At 45.1% G+C, this 15,965-nt stretch overlaps 1 protein-coding gene across 15 annotated transcripts in view; it reads left to right on the forward strand.

Annotated features, from left to right (window-relative positions):
* The window catches only part of nav3 (neuron navigator 3), a 245,240-nt gene that overhangs the window by 193,659 nt on the left and 35,616 nt on the right, over positions 1–15,965 (forward strand). For 14 of the 15 annotated variants that reach the window (XM_042317404.1, XM_042317393.1, XM_042317397.1 and 11 more), the window contains 6 exons: positions 6,934–7,060; positions 7,839–8,124; positions 8,942–9,653; positions 10,863–11,303; positions 12,072–12,113; positions 13,963–14,120. In XM_042317404.1, the coding sequence (XP_042173338.1) occupies positions 6,934–7,060; positions 7,839–8,124; positions 8,942–9,653; positions 10,863–11,303; positions 12,072–12,113; positions 13,963–14,120 (1,766 nt within the window). The remainder of the gene's footprint in view (positions 1–6,933; positions 7,061–7,838; positions 8,125–8,941; positions 9,654–10,862; positions 11,304–12,071; positions 12,114–13,962; positions 14,121–15,965) is intronic. The other variant, XM_042317398.1, reaches the window with a different exon arrangement.

A 15,965-nucleotide genomic window follows, 5' to 3' on the forward strand; every position in this document is an offset into this window, starting at 1 on the left:
AGTTCCTCTGAGACGGTGATAGATCCATTCAAATAGCATCCTATTCCCTTGTACTGCACTACTATGATAACAGTTTTTTGGACGCAGTCTTAAAGGTCTCTGTCTGCCCTCTTCTTGTCTGTTACCCAAGGATACCTGGTCTCTGGAGACGTTTAGGAAAGGGACATCACATTCCCCCCTGTTGGTGTTGTAGTTGTGAAGAACACAGGACCGGCTCTAGTCTTTTAGGGGCCCTAACTGAGATTTATTTAGTTTTATAGCTAATTTTCCGCAGTTCTACACATTTTGCCATGACTTATGCCATGTTAATGATATCTGAGTGAGAGTGACTAACAAAATCAATGGGGCCCCCTGGAGGTCAGGGCTTTTGGGCACGTGCCCTGCATGACCGGTCAGTATTCGGCCATGATTATTAGTTTAGATAGCTGGCTAGACTAATTTACCAGTGTATAAATTGTTAGCTGACATGGCTTATTGAGTGACTGAGATAACAACAACAAAAATTGTTGATGCACAACCAACTTTCTAACTTGTACCATTTTTCTATTCTAACTCTCAACGGTAAGTTGAGACCCTGACTGAGTTTATAAACGGGTTGGGCGCCCCTTAGCAGTCTGGGGCCGGCCCTGGAAAAACAGGACGGGTTTCTTTATTTTCAGAGGGGCACATCTAAGTAGAAATACGATGTGACCTGACAAAAGCTGCTGTCACTATGGAAACTCAAGCGTTAGCCCTGGGTGCATTCTTGATCCTGAGTACCATCATCGTCGAGTCAGAAGTTTATCTCTCCATGTTCCATTCTAGGAGGGGAAAGTCACTGTCAGCCACCACAAGTGCTTTGGATGCTGAAGCTCATCGTAACAACTTCCAGGCAAAGTTGTGGCGTCGCCATCGGCCACTTAAGATAAGAGGAAGTGATTACAGCAAACAAGCCAGATTTTTTCGAGGCTATCGATTTCCGTGTCTTTGTAGAATCCTATTGGAGAAAAGATGCATAGTGCCTTTCACTTTAAGCACCAACTGACTCTGTTTGAGATCAGGTCAGTGCAGCTCTTGCGGTGAAATGACAATTAAACGTTTGATGTTGGAGTAGCTGGTAATCTTTGAAATGGCTTGTTCACAAAGTAACCACTCTGATTGATTCCATGTAAATACATCCAGGCTTTTAATGTGTTAAAGCAATGGGATACAAACTAGCTTGATAGCGTAGCTACACAGAAGCCCCATACATTTCTCTCCCAGACAATGGGTACATTTACACGCACACAATACTATGATTATTGTGAATACCCAGATTGTGAATAGCTAATCATTCAAAAGAGTTTTTTAAAAATCGAGGTGTTTTAATCGGAGTGTGCTGCTTACTTGGAATATGACCTTAAGCTGGTTAAGATAATCAGAGTAAGATGTTTATGGCATACTCGACCTATTACCATAATCAGTTTGTTATTGAATTATTAGTGTGCATATAAACATACTCAATGGAAAGGCTCTAAGGCTCAACTGATGCCATCTAATCAATGCCACTAAGCACCTGTCCTGAATCAGGGCTTAACGAGCGGTGTGGCCAATTACCACCCTCAACACTAAGCACCTGTCCTGAATCAGGACTTAACGAGCGGTGTGGCCAATTACCACCTACAACACTAAGCACCTATCCTGAATCAGGGCTTAAAGAGCGGTGTGGCCAATTACCACATACAACACTAAGTGCCTGTCCTGAATCAGGGCTTAACGAGCGGTGTGACCAATTACCACCTACAACACTAAGCACCTGTCCTGAATCAGGACTTAATGAGGGGTGTGGCCAATTACCACATACAACACTAAGCACCTGTCCTGAATCAGGACTTAATGAGGGGTGTGGCCAATTACCACCTACAACACTAAGCACCTGTCCTGAATCAGGACTTAATGAGGGGTGTGGCCAATTACCACATACAACACTAAGCACCTGTCCTGAATCAGGACTTAATGAGGGGTGTGGCCAATTACCACCTACAACACTAAGCGCCTGTCCTGAATCAGGACTTAACGAGCGGTGTGGCCAATTACCACATACAACACTAAGCGCCTGTCCTGAATCAGGGCTTAACGAGCGGTGTGGCCAATTACCACATACAACACTAAGCGCCTGTCCTGAATCAGGACTTAACGAGCGGTGTGGCCAATTACCACCTACAACATTCTCAACATAGACACAATTAATCAACTGTTGATGATAGTATGCTTTTAATATCGTAGAAAATATGTAATGAAAATAGCATCTAGGCCCGTTGAAGCAAACAATCAATACCACCATCAATTAAAACAATGAGGAAGTGAATAAATGTTTCTCGTGAAGATCTGCATCTTCACACATGATGATTCAATCACTCACCCTGGGCACGGTCATCATTGAGACTGCCTCCTAATAATAGAGTTTGGGGACAAATTAAATGGCAAAATGATAAATGACATATGGCCAATGAGAAATTGGCTATCGTGAAATGGAATCCATGCCAGACAGGCCACAGGCAATTTATAGTTTCCATTTATTTCATGGAATTGAGATGTTCAGAGACCTATATTCCAAAAAGATGGAGGAGCTGAGAATTCCCATTTAACTGTCAAGGATTCCATTTGTACAGATCAAACTTTTGCTCCAATTGAAATAGTTTCCAACTCTACATACAGTACAGTTAGAAAACGTGCCCTTTCCAGCTCTACATACAGTACAGTTAGAAAACGTGCCCTTTCCAGCTCTACATACAGTACAGTTAGAAAACGTGCCCTTTCCAGCTCTACATACAGTACAGTTAGAAAACGTGCCCTTTCCAGCTCTACATACAGTAGTTAGAAAACGTGCCCTTTAGCTCTACATACAGTACAGTTAAAACGTGCCCTTTCCAGCTCTACATACAGTACAGTTAGAAAACATGCCCTTTCCAGCTCTACATACAGTACAGTTAGAAAACGTGCCCTTTCCAGCTCTACATACAGTACAGTTAGAAAACGTGCCCTTTCCAGCTGCCCTCCAGCTCATACAGTACAGTTAGAAAACGTGCCCTTTCCAACTCTACATACAGTACAGTTAGAAAACATGCCCTTTCCAGCTCTACATACAGTACAGTTAGAAAACGTGCCCTTTCCAACTCTACATACAGTACAGCTTAGAGTTAGAAAACGTGCCCTTTCCAAACAGTAGAAAACGTGCCCTTTCCAACTCTACATACAGTACAGTTAGAAAACGTGCCCTTTCCAGCTTGTGCAGTTTCCAGAAAACGTGCTCTACATACAGTACAGTTAGAAAACGTGCCCTTTCCAGCTCTACATACAGTACAGTTAGAAAACGTGCCCTTTCCAGCTCTACATACAGTACAGTTAGAAAACGTGCCCTTTCCAGCTCTACATACAGTACAGTTAGAAAACGTGCCCTTTCCAGCTCTACATACAGTACAGTTAGAAAACGTGCCCTTTCCAACTCTACATACAGTACAGTTAGAAAACGTGCCCTTTCCAGCTCTACATACAGTACAGTTAGAAAACGTGCCCTTTCCAGTACAGTACAGTTAGAAAACGTGCCCTTTCCAGCTCTACATACAGTACAGTTAGAAAACGTGCCCTTTCCAACTCTACATACAGTACAGTTAGAAAACGTGCCCTTTCCAACTCTACATACAGTACAGTTAGAAAACGTGCCCTTTCCAGCTCTACATACAGTACAGTTAGAAAACGTGCCCTTTCCAGCTCTACATACAGTACAGTTAGAAAACGTGCCCTTTCCAACTCTACATACAGTACAGTTAGAAAACAGCCCTTTCCAGCTCTACATACAGTACAGTTAGAAAACGTGCCCTTTCCAACTCTACATACAGTACAGTTAGAAAACGTGCCCTTTCCAGCTCTACATACAGTACAGTTAGAAAACGTGCCCTTTCCAGCTCTACATACAGTACAGTTAGAAAACATGCCCTTTCCATCTCCGTCTTCTTAACAGGCTCACCCTGTTAGCATTGCAAAAGGGAAGGATTTTATTATTGTATAACCAACTGTGAACTTGATATTTAAATTCCTGGTGTTATCCAATGCTGATATGAATAGCTTTCAATCCCTTTGAAAAGCACGAAAGAGGTTGTAAAAATCAATGAGCAGGGAGAACGCACCCGTGCATGTCCACACTGTTATATCTTTCAGAGGAACACCCACACACCTCTCCCAACACCCATTGTGGGCCTTTCATACAACTCATTATTTTCTCCTTTTGAGCCTGTCTTTGGGTTTCAGCTTTGTCTTGGATGAGTTACAGATGTCAGAGGAGAAGTAATGTTCACTCAACTAAAATGGAATTAGCAAACTATCCTAAGCAATGACAACTGATTCACTTTTCTAAGGGATTGGATGTCATCTCTGATCTGTCATCTCTGGTATGTCATCTCCCATATGTGGTAGAGGACAGTTGCTTAGTCACATATGATTGAATTGAGATAACAATACTTCAGGGTTTATTGTTTCATGTCCTTGAGCAGGTTAAATCCTCTCCTCTCTCCCCTCTTAGACAGTCGATAAGGTTCCCACACGTTGTTGGTTCATTTGTCGTATTTCTTTAGTTCCCCGTATGTATGACTGTAGCTATACTGGATCAAATTGCCTGCATTTTCCTCTGAGACTCAATTTCTAGCTTTAGTGAGGTGATCAGATTCCAAATGTTAATTCATGCTAGAGATACATACACACAGATTGTCATGGCAACCATCCACTGTGTGTGTGTGTGTGTGTGTGTGTGTGTGTGTGTGTGTGTGTGTGTGTGTGTGTGTGTGTGTGTGTGTGTGTGTGTGTGTGTGTGTGTGTGTGTGTGTGTGTGTGTGTGTGTGTGTGTGAGGGGTAGGTGTGTGTGTGCATGAGCCTGAGACGGAGAGAGAACTAATACATTATTATTGAGGGGGATTTATTAGGTGTGATAAGAGAAAATGGAATTGAACATGACTGAAACATATTTCTGGAGATCCCCAATCTCTGGAGCTGTGGTAATTAAACAGCGTGTGCAGAAGTGATCACTAGTTGAACCATATGGCCTTTGTTTAGGGGTTCTGGGTACATCACCTGCATAATAACCAGACCAGTGTTCAGATACTATTTGAAATCATTTCAAATACTTTATCTGGGCTTGATGATTCCGCTTGCCTGACGCAATGGAACCGGTAGAATAGTTACAAAACTGAAAAACCCACCCACCCACACTCCAGCCAGGCTCAAACAAACACTCAAAGTATTGGAAAGATTTTAAACAGTATTTGAACCCAGGCCTGATAAGAAAGTCAAAACCATCCAATGATGTCATGCTAACATGTTCCATGCAGTCCTGATCCATACATCACATATACAGTCCTGATCCATACATCACATATACAGTCCTGATCCATACATCCCGTATACAGTCCCGATCCATACATCACATATACAGTCCCGATCCATACATCACATATACAGTCCTGATCCATACATCACATATATAGTCCTGATCCATACATCACATATACAGTCATGTTTTGACCCTGCTGGTGATCTATGAATGTTTGAACATTTTGAAGAGTGATGTGGCCTTAATGGCCATGTACTCTTATAACCTCCACTAGGTTCCTGCCTTTCTAGGGAGTTGTTCCTAGCCACCGTGCTTCTACATCTGCATTGCTTGCTGTTTGGGGTTTTAGCCTGGGTTTCTGTACAGCACTTTGTGACATCTTCTGATGTAAAAAAGGGCTTCATAAATACATTTTATTTGTTGAGAAATTATCCCAGGATACACAATACCCAGATGTCAATAGCCTAATGAAGATTTAAAGAGGGCCACCGCCACTCAATGTACTAATTAGAGAGGATAAATGATCAACAACAGTGATAGATGGGAGGAGGTGATTGGAAATTGAGTGAATCCTCACCCACGACAGAGATTGCTTGTTTCCGGCATATCTCCTGGCTCCCTGGGGACTGGGTAGGTTTCATTAAGGCAGCGAAGCCAGATGCAGGGACAACGCATAGTGATTATTGTGACTTTGCCATTGTAATTGTTTGTAAGCTTGTGTAGTCAAATTAATCTATGATCGTATGCTATCCATTTGTTGTTTGTATGCTGTTCTTTGTATGACATTTTAATATTTGATTATTATGTGATTATTATGATATTAGGCCACTCTTGGCCATGATTACAGACACCTGTGTCTTTTGACACTATATAAACGAGTCATCCCGCAGTGTTTGTGATTATACCCTGATGAAGACAGCTTGGCTGTCAACGTTGGTAATTACATTTTTGCATCTGAGCTCCTAGAGTGTGCGGCTCTCTTTTATTTTCAAGTTTTCTACTCCGCTAGCCAGCACCTCATCTTAATAGGTGTGCGTTTATTTTTCTTCTCCAACGAATAGTGCACCTCGGGGTGAAGTTTCCCCTAGGTACAGATCCAGGATCACCTTCCCCTCCACAAATCATTAAGTTAACCATTAGTCAGGGAAATGCAAAACTGACTCAAGATCAGTGTCTAGGTGCAACTTCACCCTACACAGAGTGCATTACCTGCAGGTTGGAAAGGGTTTCTCTTTTACACGGTGCAGAGATGCACGTTTCTGAGTTTACCTGAAGGGTTACTGGAAGGGTGAAGGAGAGGATTGTTGGTATTTGTGGAGGGATGACAAAATGGAATGAAAGATTGATATGGTGGGAAGATGGATGGCTTCTGTCTTTATCACTCATCTCTGACACCCCATCTCTCTCTCTCTCTCTCTCTCTCTCTCTCTCTCTCTCTCTCTCTCTCTCTCTCTCTCTCTCTCTCTCTCTCTCTCTCTCTCTCTCTCTCTCTCTCTCTCTCTCTCTCTCTCTCTCTCTCTCTCTCTCTCTCTCTCTCTCTTCTCTCTCTCTTCTCTCTCTCTCTCCTCTCTCTCTCTCTCTCTCTCTGGTAGTTGGGATGACAGCAGTTCGGTCAGCAGCGGTCTCAGTGACACTGTAGATAACATCAGCACAGACGATCTGAACACGCCCACCTACCCTGCCATCACATCGTCACCACGCAAGAACAAGGCAGCCCAGGTACAGTACACCATGGAGTGTAAATGAAGGCAGTAGGCTTGTCCGAGCCTGAACAACCCATAGAGCCTATATCCTGTTTATTTTCTGATAAATGAACAAGAATAGAGTATATCCATGCTTCCAGACATTGAACTAACTGTGAGTAATGATACTGAAGCATCACTGTCTTCGCACTTGCTTCAATTAAAACAGGGACTTGTCTGTCATACTTTTTTGTGTATGTGTAACAATGAGGTATATCACTGTAGTCTGGAAATGAAGCTATTTACTTTGTTTTAATTGGCTTTCAAGAGAGAAAGCCAAGGAAATGTACAGCGGAACCCATTCCTTGTGTAGTGTTCAGGGAGCATGGTAAAAATAGCCAAGTATGTGTGCCTTGTGGAAACCTCAACAGATTGATCTCTTAAGAGACTGTTGGTGTGGTTAGTGAGGGGGGGTTCACCATCTGTCAGGTGGCTTACTCATACTGTATGTGTGTGTGTGTGTGTGTGTGTGTGTGTGTGTGTGTGTGTGTGTGTGTGTGTGTGTGTGTGTGTGTGTGTGTGTGTGTGTGTGTGTGTGTGTGTGTGTGTGTGGTTTTGTTTTGTTTTACTATCCTTGTGGGGACCAGAAGTCTTCATAATGATAGTAAAACAAGGAAAAAACCTGTTTTAGTGTTAGGGGTTAAGTTTAGGGTTATAATTAGGGGTTAGGGAAAATAGGATTTTGAAATGGAATACATGTTTTGGTCACCACAAGGATAGTAAAATAAAGGTGTGTGGGTTACTGACTGTCCCAGGCGGACACACACCAGCATGTGGAGCAGGAGGTCAGCAGCAGCTGGGCCGGAGCTGAAGATCTGAAGAAGGTAGACGAGGAGCTGGATGTCAGCATGGAGCCCGGCTCAAAGTGGAAGCCTTCCTCCTCCTCTGCCTCCTCGCCAGCGGGGCAGTGCGGTGAGGATCCCGGGCAGAAGACGGGCCTACCCATATCCCAGACTGGCTCCTGGAGGAGGGGTATGACTGCCCAGGTGGGCATCACGCCCCCCCGGACCAAAGGCACCAGCGCCACCCTAAAAACCCCTGGTAGGACCCGCCCTCCTCCTTCGACCTACTTCAGACCTTGCTTATTTCTTTCTACCATGGCCCTGTTGGAAAACTGTAGAAATAACTTCCTTCCTTTCTTGTTGTCTTGAGGTGAGCACAGATCTACAGTATAAGTGATTGTATCGGTGTATCCAAGGTTACCGCCGTATTACGTCCACCAATTCAGATCTGTGATTACTTCAAGGAAGGTAGGAAGGATGTATTTCTGACCTATTTGAACAGGGCCCATGTCTAACTGAGGATGGATGGTGGTGTAGATTATTCTCTGACTGGTCATTCATTCAATCAAACTGCCTGTCTGGTTGATATTAGGACCAGGAAATATCCATCCTAGCTTCATTTATAAGTGAATTTAATTTGTTGATGTGTTCCAGTTTGACATTGATTAGATAACAGGGTCAAAGATTTTGGCCAATCAGATTATTCATTAGGAAACCTGTGTCGTTGCCCTTCGAGGCCTTCGGTAATGTTTGTCGTTTCTCCGTTCTACTTTATCTTTTTCTCAATCGTGTTTTGGTTTGCTCAGCAAGTCTTCTCGTGTTTGGATTAGTATAGCTTTCTATTTTAGCTGAGCTTTGTGAAAAGAGTTGTAAAATGTTAGCGAAGTGTAAAGTCATTTGGCACACCTGCCCTGTAGCCCTACAGATGATGACGAAGATGAGTCCCATTATTTACCAATAAGCTGCGAGGTCTGTCTCCCCTCTGCTCGATCCTAGCTAAATTATTCCGTACCCCAGCAGTTTGCAGAGGGGAAGGTGTTTGCCAGCTTGTTAATGACTGGCCTTTGTATCGACAGGTAAAACTGATGATGCCAAGGCCTCAGAGAAATGCAAGGCCCCCTCTAAGACCGCTGGCATCCAGCGCTCGCCCTCCGACGCCGGCAAGAGCAGTGGCGACGAGGGAAAGAAACCCCCCTCGGGCATCGCCCGCCCCCCCACCACTGGGTCGTTCGGCTATAAAAAGATGGCCAGCCCCCCCTCCGGTGCCCTCATCACGTCCAGTGGTGCCACCCTGGCCAGTGGCTCCGCCACCCTGGGGAAGGTGCCCAAGTCTTCGGCTATCGGCAAGGGGACAGGAATCAGCGGAGGCCGTAAGACCAGCCTGGATGGCTCCCAGCCCCAGGACGATGGGGTGCTGATGGGCTGCGGAGGCTCCAAGGTGCCCCTCCAGTACCGCTCTCTGCCCCGGCCGGCCAAGTCCTCCAGTGGGGGTGTGGTGGGGCGCAGCGGCCACCGCTCCAGTTCCAGCAGCATCGATTCCAATGTCAGCTGCAAGTCGGCCGGAGGAACGGGGACCAAGCGAAGGGACGCTGGGAAGGTGGGCTCGGGGCGCTCGAGCCCCATCCCCATCACCATCAACCAGACGGACAAGGAGAAAGTGGCCGTGTCAGACCAGGACCCAGCAGGTTTATCCACCTCCCCCAAGTCCAGCCCCACCTCCACGGGCCAGTCTGGCCTCAGGCAACCAGGGTCCAAGTACCCGGACATTGCCTCACCCACCTTCCGCAGGTCAGTCAACACTGCTCACTTGGTTTCCCCTGCACTCATATAAGAGCTTGGTAGCCTAGCCAAGCAGCTGCCATTTTTCATCTCTATTATAAAGGTGGAGAGAGCTTGTTGTTCCCTAGGCACTCTCACCGACTGCGTGCTCGAGGCCACCACAGAATAATGAAGTGTTGTTTGTGAGGTACAATGTTGTTTCTCAGCTCCAAGATGCTATTGATAGATAGTGTTCATTGGTGCTGTCAGAATTACAGGTAGAGGTTCACTTCTTCTCTGAAGCGACGCAGAATCAGCATTCCAAAGTCTCATATTTATATATATTTATTTTTTTAGGTAATAAGGTAATAAGACACTAAATGATATCCCAGCACAGAAACATTGGTCTGAGTTTGTTCGTTGGGCTTTAGAGTCGGGGAGGCAAAGGTTGCCCCCTGCTGTTCGGTAGATGTCATCACAGAAACTGATGGCATTTCTCTCAAGATGAACGGTAGATGATTTGCCATTCAGGTCAGGCTAAACTGATTCACTGACAGTGAGAAAGCTATTCTGTTCGCGAACCCCTGTCTCATTGGTTAGGTGTGTCCGGACACGGCAGCGCTGTCCGACCTGTCTAGGCGCAGAGTGCATTTTTTATTTGTGCGTATACCCCTTAGAAAAAGGCACCTATTAATTGGGAGCCTGTTTGATGGCAGCCCCATGTCAGACACGACAGGAAGGACCTGTGAACAACATATGTGTTTCTGATTGACCAGATTGGCTGATTACATGCATGGAAAATAAATGGGGCAATGCTATGACCACAGCTGTCTGAATTAAAATCACTGGGAGCTCCGTCGTCTCAACTGTCACCCTATTCCTATAGGGCTCTGGTCTAAAGTAGTGTACTAAGTAGTGCAATATATAGGGAATAGTGCCATTTGGGATGCAGACATACTCTAACAGAGGCAGTAGGGAAGGTGTACTTCTTCATAGTGTCTATGAAGAAGAATATAGTAGGCTTATGAGATAGTTGCTAAAGGTGATGAAGATAGTGGAGGGGCAGTGTTGAGCGGAATGCTCCTATTTCCTTGGTGTATTTAAATAAATGTAATACTGTTCTATATCAAACAACCTAGTTCTGAACCTAGAGACTGAGTTTGTTCAGTCTATGAGGGGATCATGATTGCCATAGATAGTCTGTGAGTGAATGGAACCATCTCTTTCTCTCTCTCCCAGGTTGTTTGGCACCAAAGCCAGCAGCAAGGCCAGTACCCCAGGCACACCCGACTCAGGCAAGTGCCCCTCTGCGTTGGGCAGCCCTCATGGCACATTGGCGCGCCAGGCCAGCCTGGACTCTCCCTCCTCGGGCACGGGGAGCCTGGGCAGCGCGGGCGGGCAGAGCGGGGCTAGCAGCCCACTTTATGGCAAGGCCCCTGACCTGGGCACTGATTCGCCTGCCTCCAGCCCGGCGTCAGGCCTCTCGTTGCCCTCCAACGCCCGCCCCTGGCCCACCAACCTCAGCAGCTCCTCGGCATGCTCTGGCAGTAAGGACACACTGAGCTGCCAGAGCATGACCAGTCTGCACACCAGCTCCGAGTCCATTGACCTGCTGCTGGGGCACCACCACGGCCCCAAAGTCACCCGCACGGCCAGCGTCAAGTCCACGCTTTCTGAGGGGTGAGTCCCAATGTGGAACAACTCCATTAGGTTCCTGTGGGTAGTTTGTTTCAGAGCAGCGGGTGTAACATGTACATCAGTGGTGGCTGATGGGAAAAGATATTGTAATGGTTGGAATGAAGGGAACGATATCAAACACAGGGAAGCTACGTGTTTCACTCCGTTCCGTTATTCCATTCCAGCCATTACAATGAGCCCGTCCTCCTATATCTTATCACACCAGCCGTCTCTGACACACAGCCATCAATGTACAGACACTTTGAAAATGGACTTGTAGACTGTATGTATGGAATACAACATCATGCTCGTCCTGTCCTTTCAGTATAGCTCACTATTGTCATAGCAGTTTGTAATATTTCCTTCATTCACAGATCATTGTCTAAATTGAGAGTATCAAACTAACCCAAATGTTCGGTTTAATGTGTGCTTTCCGTATGTCTGTTTCTTGGGTAACGTTGACCATTGTAGTGATTGTCCTTTAGCATTCTCACTTTAGACAGTCTGTGTGTTCTATCAGTCAATAGATGTGAATTTAATCCATGGCATCATGATCGTTTAAATGTAGAATCTTAATTTGACCAGATTCTCACAGCAGGAAAATAATCCTCCAGCAAGTGGAAATGACAGACATTAGAAATTACAGACATTAAACCTCAAGTACAGTACACTACAAGATTGCATTTCCTGCTGTGCAACAACAGGGTGATCAAATTAAGATCCTACACCTGTAGGTAATTCTAATGTTTTTCGTTCTCTGTGTCTTAACAGCATGCCTCTTGACAGAAACACACTCCCCAAAAAGGGACTGAGGTAACTCATCACTCATGCGTTGTCCTTTTAGTATTTCCTTGTTTTGTCTTTTCATTCTCACAAGTTATTCATACATGTCTTTTTAACTGACAAAATCTCATGTTGTGTCGAATATCATGTTGGTGTAGGAAAGCAGTGTTACATAATGACGTTAGTATTTTGCTTGACATTTGTCTCAGGAAAGTGTGGCACCCTATTGGCACTCTATTCCCTATATATAGTGCCCTACTTTTGACCTGGGTCCATAGGGCTCTGCTCAAAAGAAGTGCACTATGGGATATGGTTCCATTTGGGATTCAGCCCCTATCACACCACCCTGCAACACCATTCACACCACCCTGCAACACCATTTACACTACCCTGCAACACCATTCACACCACCCTGCAACACCATTCACACCACCCTGCAACACCATTCACACCACCCTGCAACACCATTCACACCACCCTGCAACACCATTCACACCACCCTGCAACACCATTCACACCACCCTGCAACACCATTCACACCACCCTGCAACAAATGGCTTTTTCTACCCAACTACTCTGTCTTCAAAAAGCACTGCAACAAGTCCAGGCTCCTGCCCAGGGTTTGATATTTGTCTTTATTAGACTGCAGTAGAGAGTGAATCTCTACCTTGAGTAGGAGTTCTGCAACCTTTTATAATTCACTGCATGTAATGCTAAGGGGATGTTTGACACAGAAAGAACACGTATTTCCTTTTACCTGTACTTTCACAGCAGGCGTGGAGGCATTTTCCCTTCAGAAGTTTATTTCTATTGATCTCAGAAGCCACTCAGCAGTTTAGGACTGGGTTGTATTTCTTGTCCCTGTCTTTTTTTCTAGCCCAGAGGGATTCAAAGCAACAAATTGCCTTTTTTTCTAGCCCAGAGGGATTCAAAGCAACAAATTGCCTTTTTTCAAGTCAGATAATAGCTAAATGATTATGATATTCATGTGTCCAATGCTCAGTTTTTTAAATGCACATTAAGCAGACTTCAAAACATACTCTGATTGGGGCATTCTCTCCTCTGAACTCCAAGTGGAATTCAAAATCAATGGACAATTCTGTGCAAAATAGGCAATTTGATTTGAAGTTGAACATGCAGACATGTGCACATGATATATCATTCAATACCTTTTACTGTCATTAGATGTCAATCAGAGTACCTTTCTTCATCTGAAAGAATTCAGAGTGGGGTTTTAGTATGACAGACAGTCTGTTATGAGCTTCAGTGTTGAAAGGATGAGCTTGAACTCAATTATCTTCCTTTAAGGATTAAACATGGCTGCCTATCAATCATTTAGATAACTCTTCCCCCTGCTAGGAACCGCTAGAGATGAGGAGAGTAAAGAATGTCAGTGTCTTTGACCGTGTGTGTGTGTGTGTGTGTGTGTGTGTGTGTGTGTGTGTGTGTGTGTGTGTGTGTGCATGCTTGCACATTGGTGGGATGGGTGGCTGTGCCTGTGTGTGGGTGGATGCATGTGTGTGTGTCTGTGTCCACAGTGCTTGACTTGGGCCGGAACACACCAGAACTCTTCCACCTCCCTCCAACGTTATACTGCTTGAGGTCTAGCACCTCTTTTAGAATATTGACTTAATTATATTGTGGCGTTTCTGCATCTATATATAAACAGAGTACCGGCACTTATATATAAGCAGAGTGCCGGCACCTATTTTAGTCAAAGTCAAGCACTGTGTGTACGTATATAACTATGCATGAGTTAGTGACTATATTTGTCACCACACTCAGTCATGTGATATGTAGATAATACAGTTGCATGGTTCAATAGACGCCATGTTGAATCAGTGGTGCCACTAGTTGACGTGTACCACGTCCTCTCTAGGTACCCTCCCTCGTCCAGACAGACGTCCCATGAGGAGGGGAAGGAGTGGCTGCGTTCTCACTCCACTGGAGGGTTACAGGACACGGGGAGTCAGTCCCCTCTCTCCCCCCCTGGAGTTGCATGCACAAGCACTGGAAAATACCACTACTCCAACCTGCGTAAGCCCTACTCCAAATACCACTACTCCAACCTGCGTAAGCACTACTCCAAATACCACTACTCCAACCTGCTTAAGCCCTACTCCAAATACCACTACTCCAACCTGCGTAAGCCCTACTCCAAATACCACTACTCCAACCTGCGTGAGCACTACTCCAAAAACCTCTACTCCAACCTGCGTAAGCCCTACTTCAAATACCACTACTCCAAATTGCGTAAGCCCTACTCCAAATACCACTACTCCAACCTGCGTAAGCCCTACTCCAAATACCACTACTCCAACCTGCGTAAGCCCTACTCCAAATACCACTACTCCAACCTGCGTAAGCACTACTCCAAATACCACTACTCCAACCTGCATAAGCACTACTCCAAATACCACTACTCCAACCTGCGTAAGCACTACTCCAAATACCACTACTCCAACCTGCGTAAGCCCTACTCCAAATACCACTACTCCAACCTGCGTAAGCACTACTCCAAATACCACTACTCCAACCTGCGTAAGCCCTACTCCAAATACCACTACTCCAACCTGCGTAAGCCCTACTCCAAATACCACTACTCCAACCTGCGTAAGCCCTACTCCAAATACCACTACTCCAACCTGCGTAAGCACTACTCCAGATACCACTACTCCAACCTGCGTAAGCACTACTCCAAATACCACTACTCCAACCTGCGTAAGCCCTACTCCAAATACCACTACTCCAACCTGCGTAAGCACTACTCCAAATACCACTACTCCAACCTGCATAAGCACTACTCCAAATACCACTACTCCAACCTGCGTAAGCACTACTCCAAATACCACTACTCCAACCTGCGTAAGCCCTACTCCAAATACCACTACTCCAACCTGCGTAAGCACTACTCCAAATACCACTACTCCAACCTGCGTAAGCACTACTCCAAATACCACTACTCCAACCTGCGTAAGCACTACTCCAAATACCACTACTCCAACCTGCGTAAGCACTACTCCAAATACCATTACTTCAACCTGCGTAAGCACTACTCCAAATACCACTAATCCAAATGCCACTACTCCAAATACCACTAATCCAAATGCCACTACTCCAAATACCACTACTCCAACCTGCGTAAGCCCTACTCCAAATGCCACTACTCCAAATGCCACTACTCCAACCTGCGTAAGTCCTACTTCAACTACCACTACTCCAACCTGCGTAAGCCCTACTCCAAATACTACTATTCCAACCTGCGTAAGCCCTACTTCAAATACTACTATTCCAACCTGCGTAAGCCCTACTTCAAATACTACTATTCCAACCTGCGTAAGCCCTACTTCAAATACTACTATTCCAACCTGCGTAAGCCCTACTCCAAATACCACTACTCCAACCTGCGTAAGCCCTACTTCAAATACTACTATTCCAACCTGCGTAAGCCCTACTTCAAATACTACTATTCCAACCTGCGTAAGCCCTACTTCAAATACTACTATTCCAACCTGCGTAAGCCCCACTTCAAATACTACTATTCCAACTAAGCCCTACCAAATACTACTATTCCAACCTGCGTAAGCCCTACTTCAAATACTACTATTCCAACCTGCGTAAGCCCTACTTCAAATACTACTATTCCAAATACCAAATACTACTATTCCAACCTGCGTAAGCCGTACTCCAAATACTACTATTCCAACCTGCGTAAGCCCTACTTCAAATACTACTATTCCAACCTGCGTAAGCCCTACTTCAAATACTACTATTCCAACCTGCGTAAGCCTTACTTCAAATACTACTATTCCAACCTCGTAAGCCTACTCCAAATACTACTATTCCAACCTGCGTAAGCCCTACTTCAAATACTACTATTCC

This window comes from Oncorhynchus tshawytscha, unplaced genomic scaffold (assembly GCF_018296145.1).
Source record: "Oncorhynchus tshawytscha isolate Ot180627B unplaced genomic scaffold, Otsh_v2.0 Un_contig_8446_pilon_pilon, whole genome shotgun sequence".
NCBI lineage: Eukaryota > Metazoa > Chordata > Actinopteri > Salmoniformes > Salmonidae > Oncorhynchus > Oncorhynchus tshawytscha.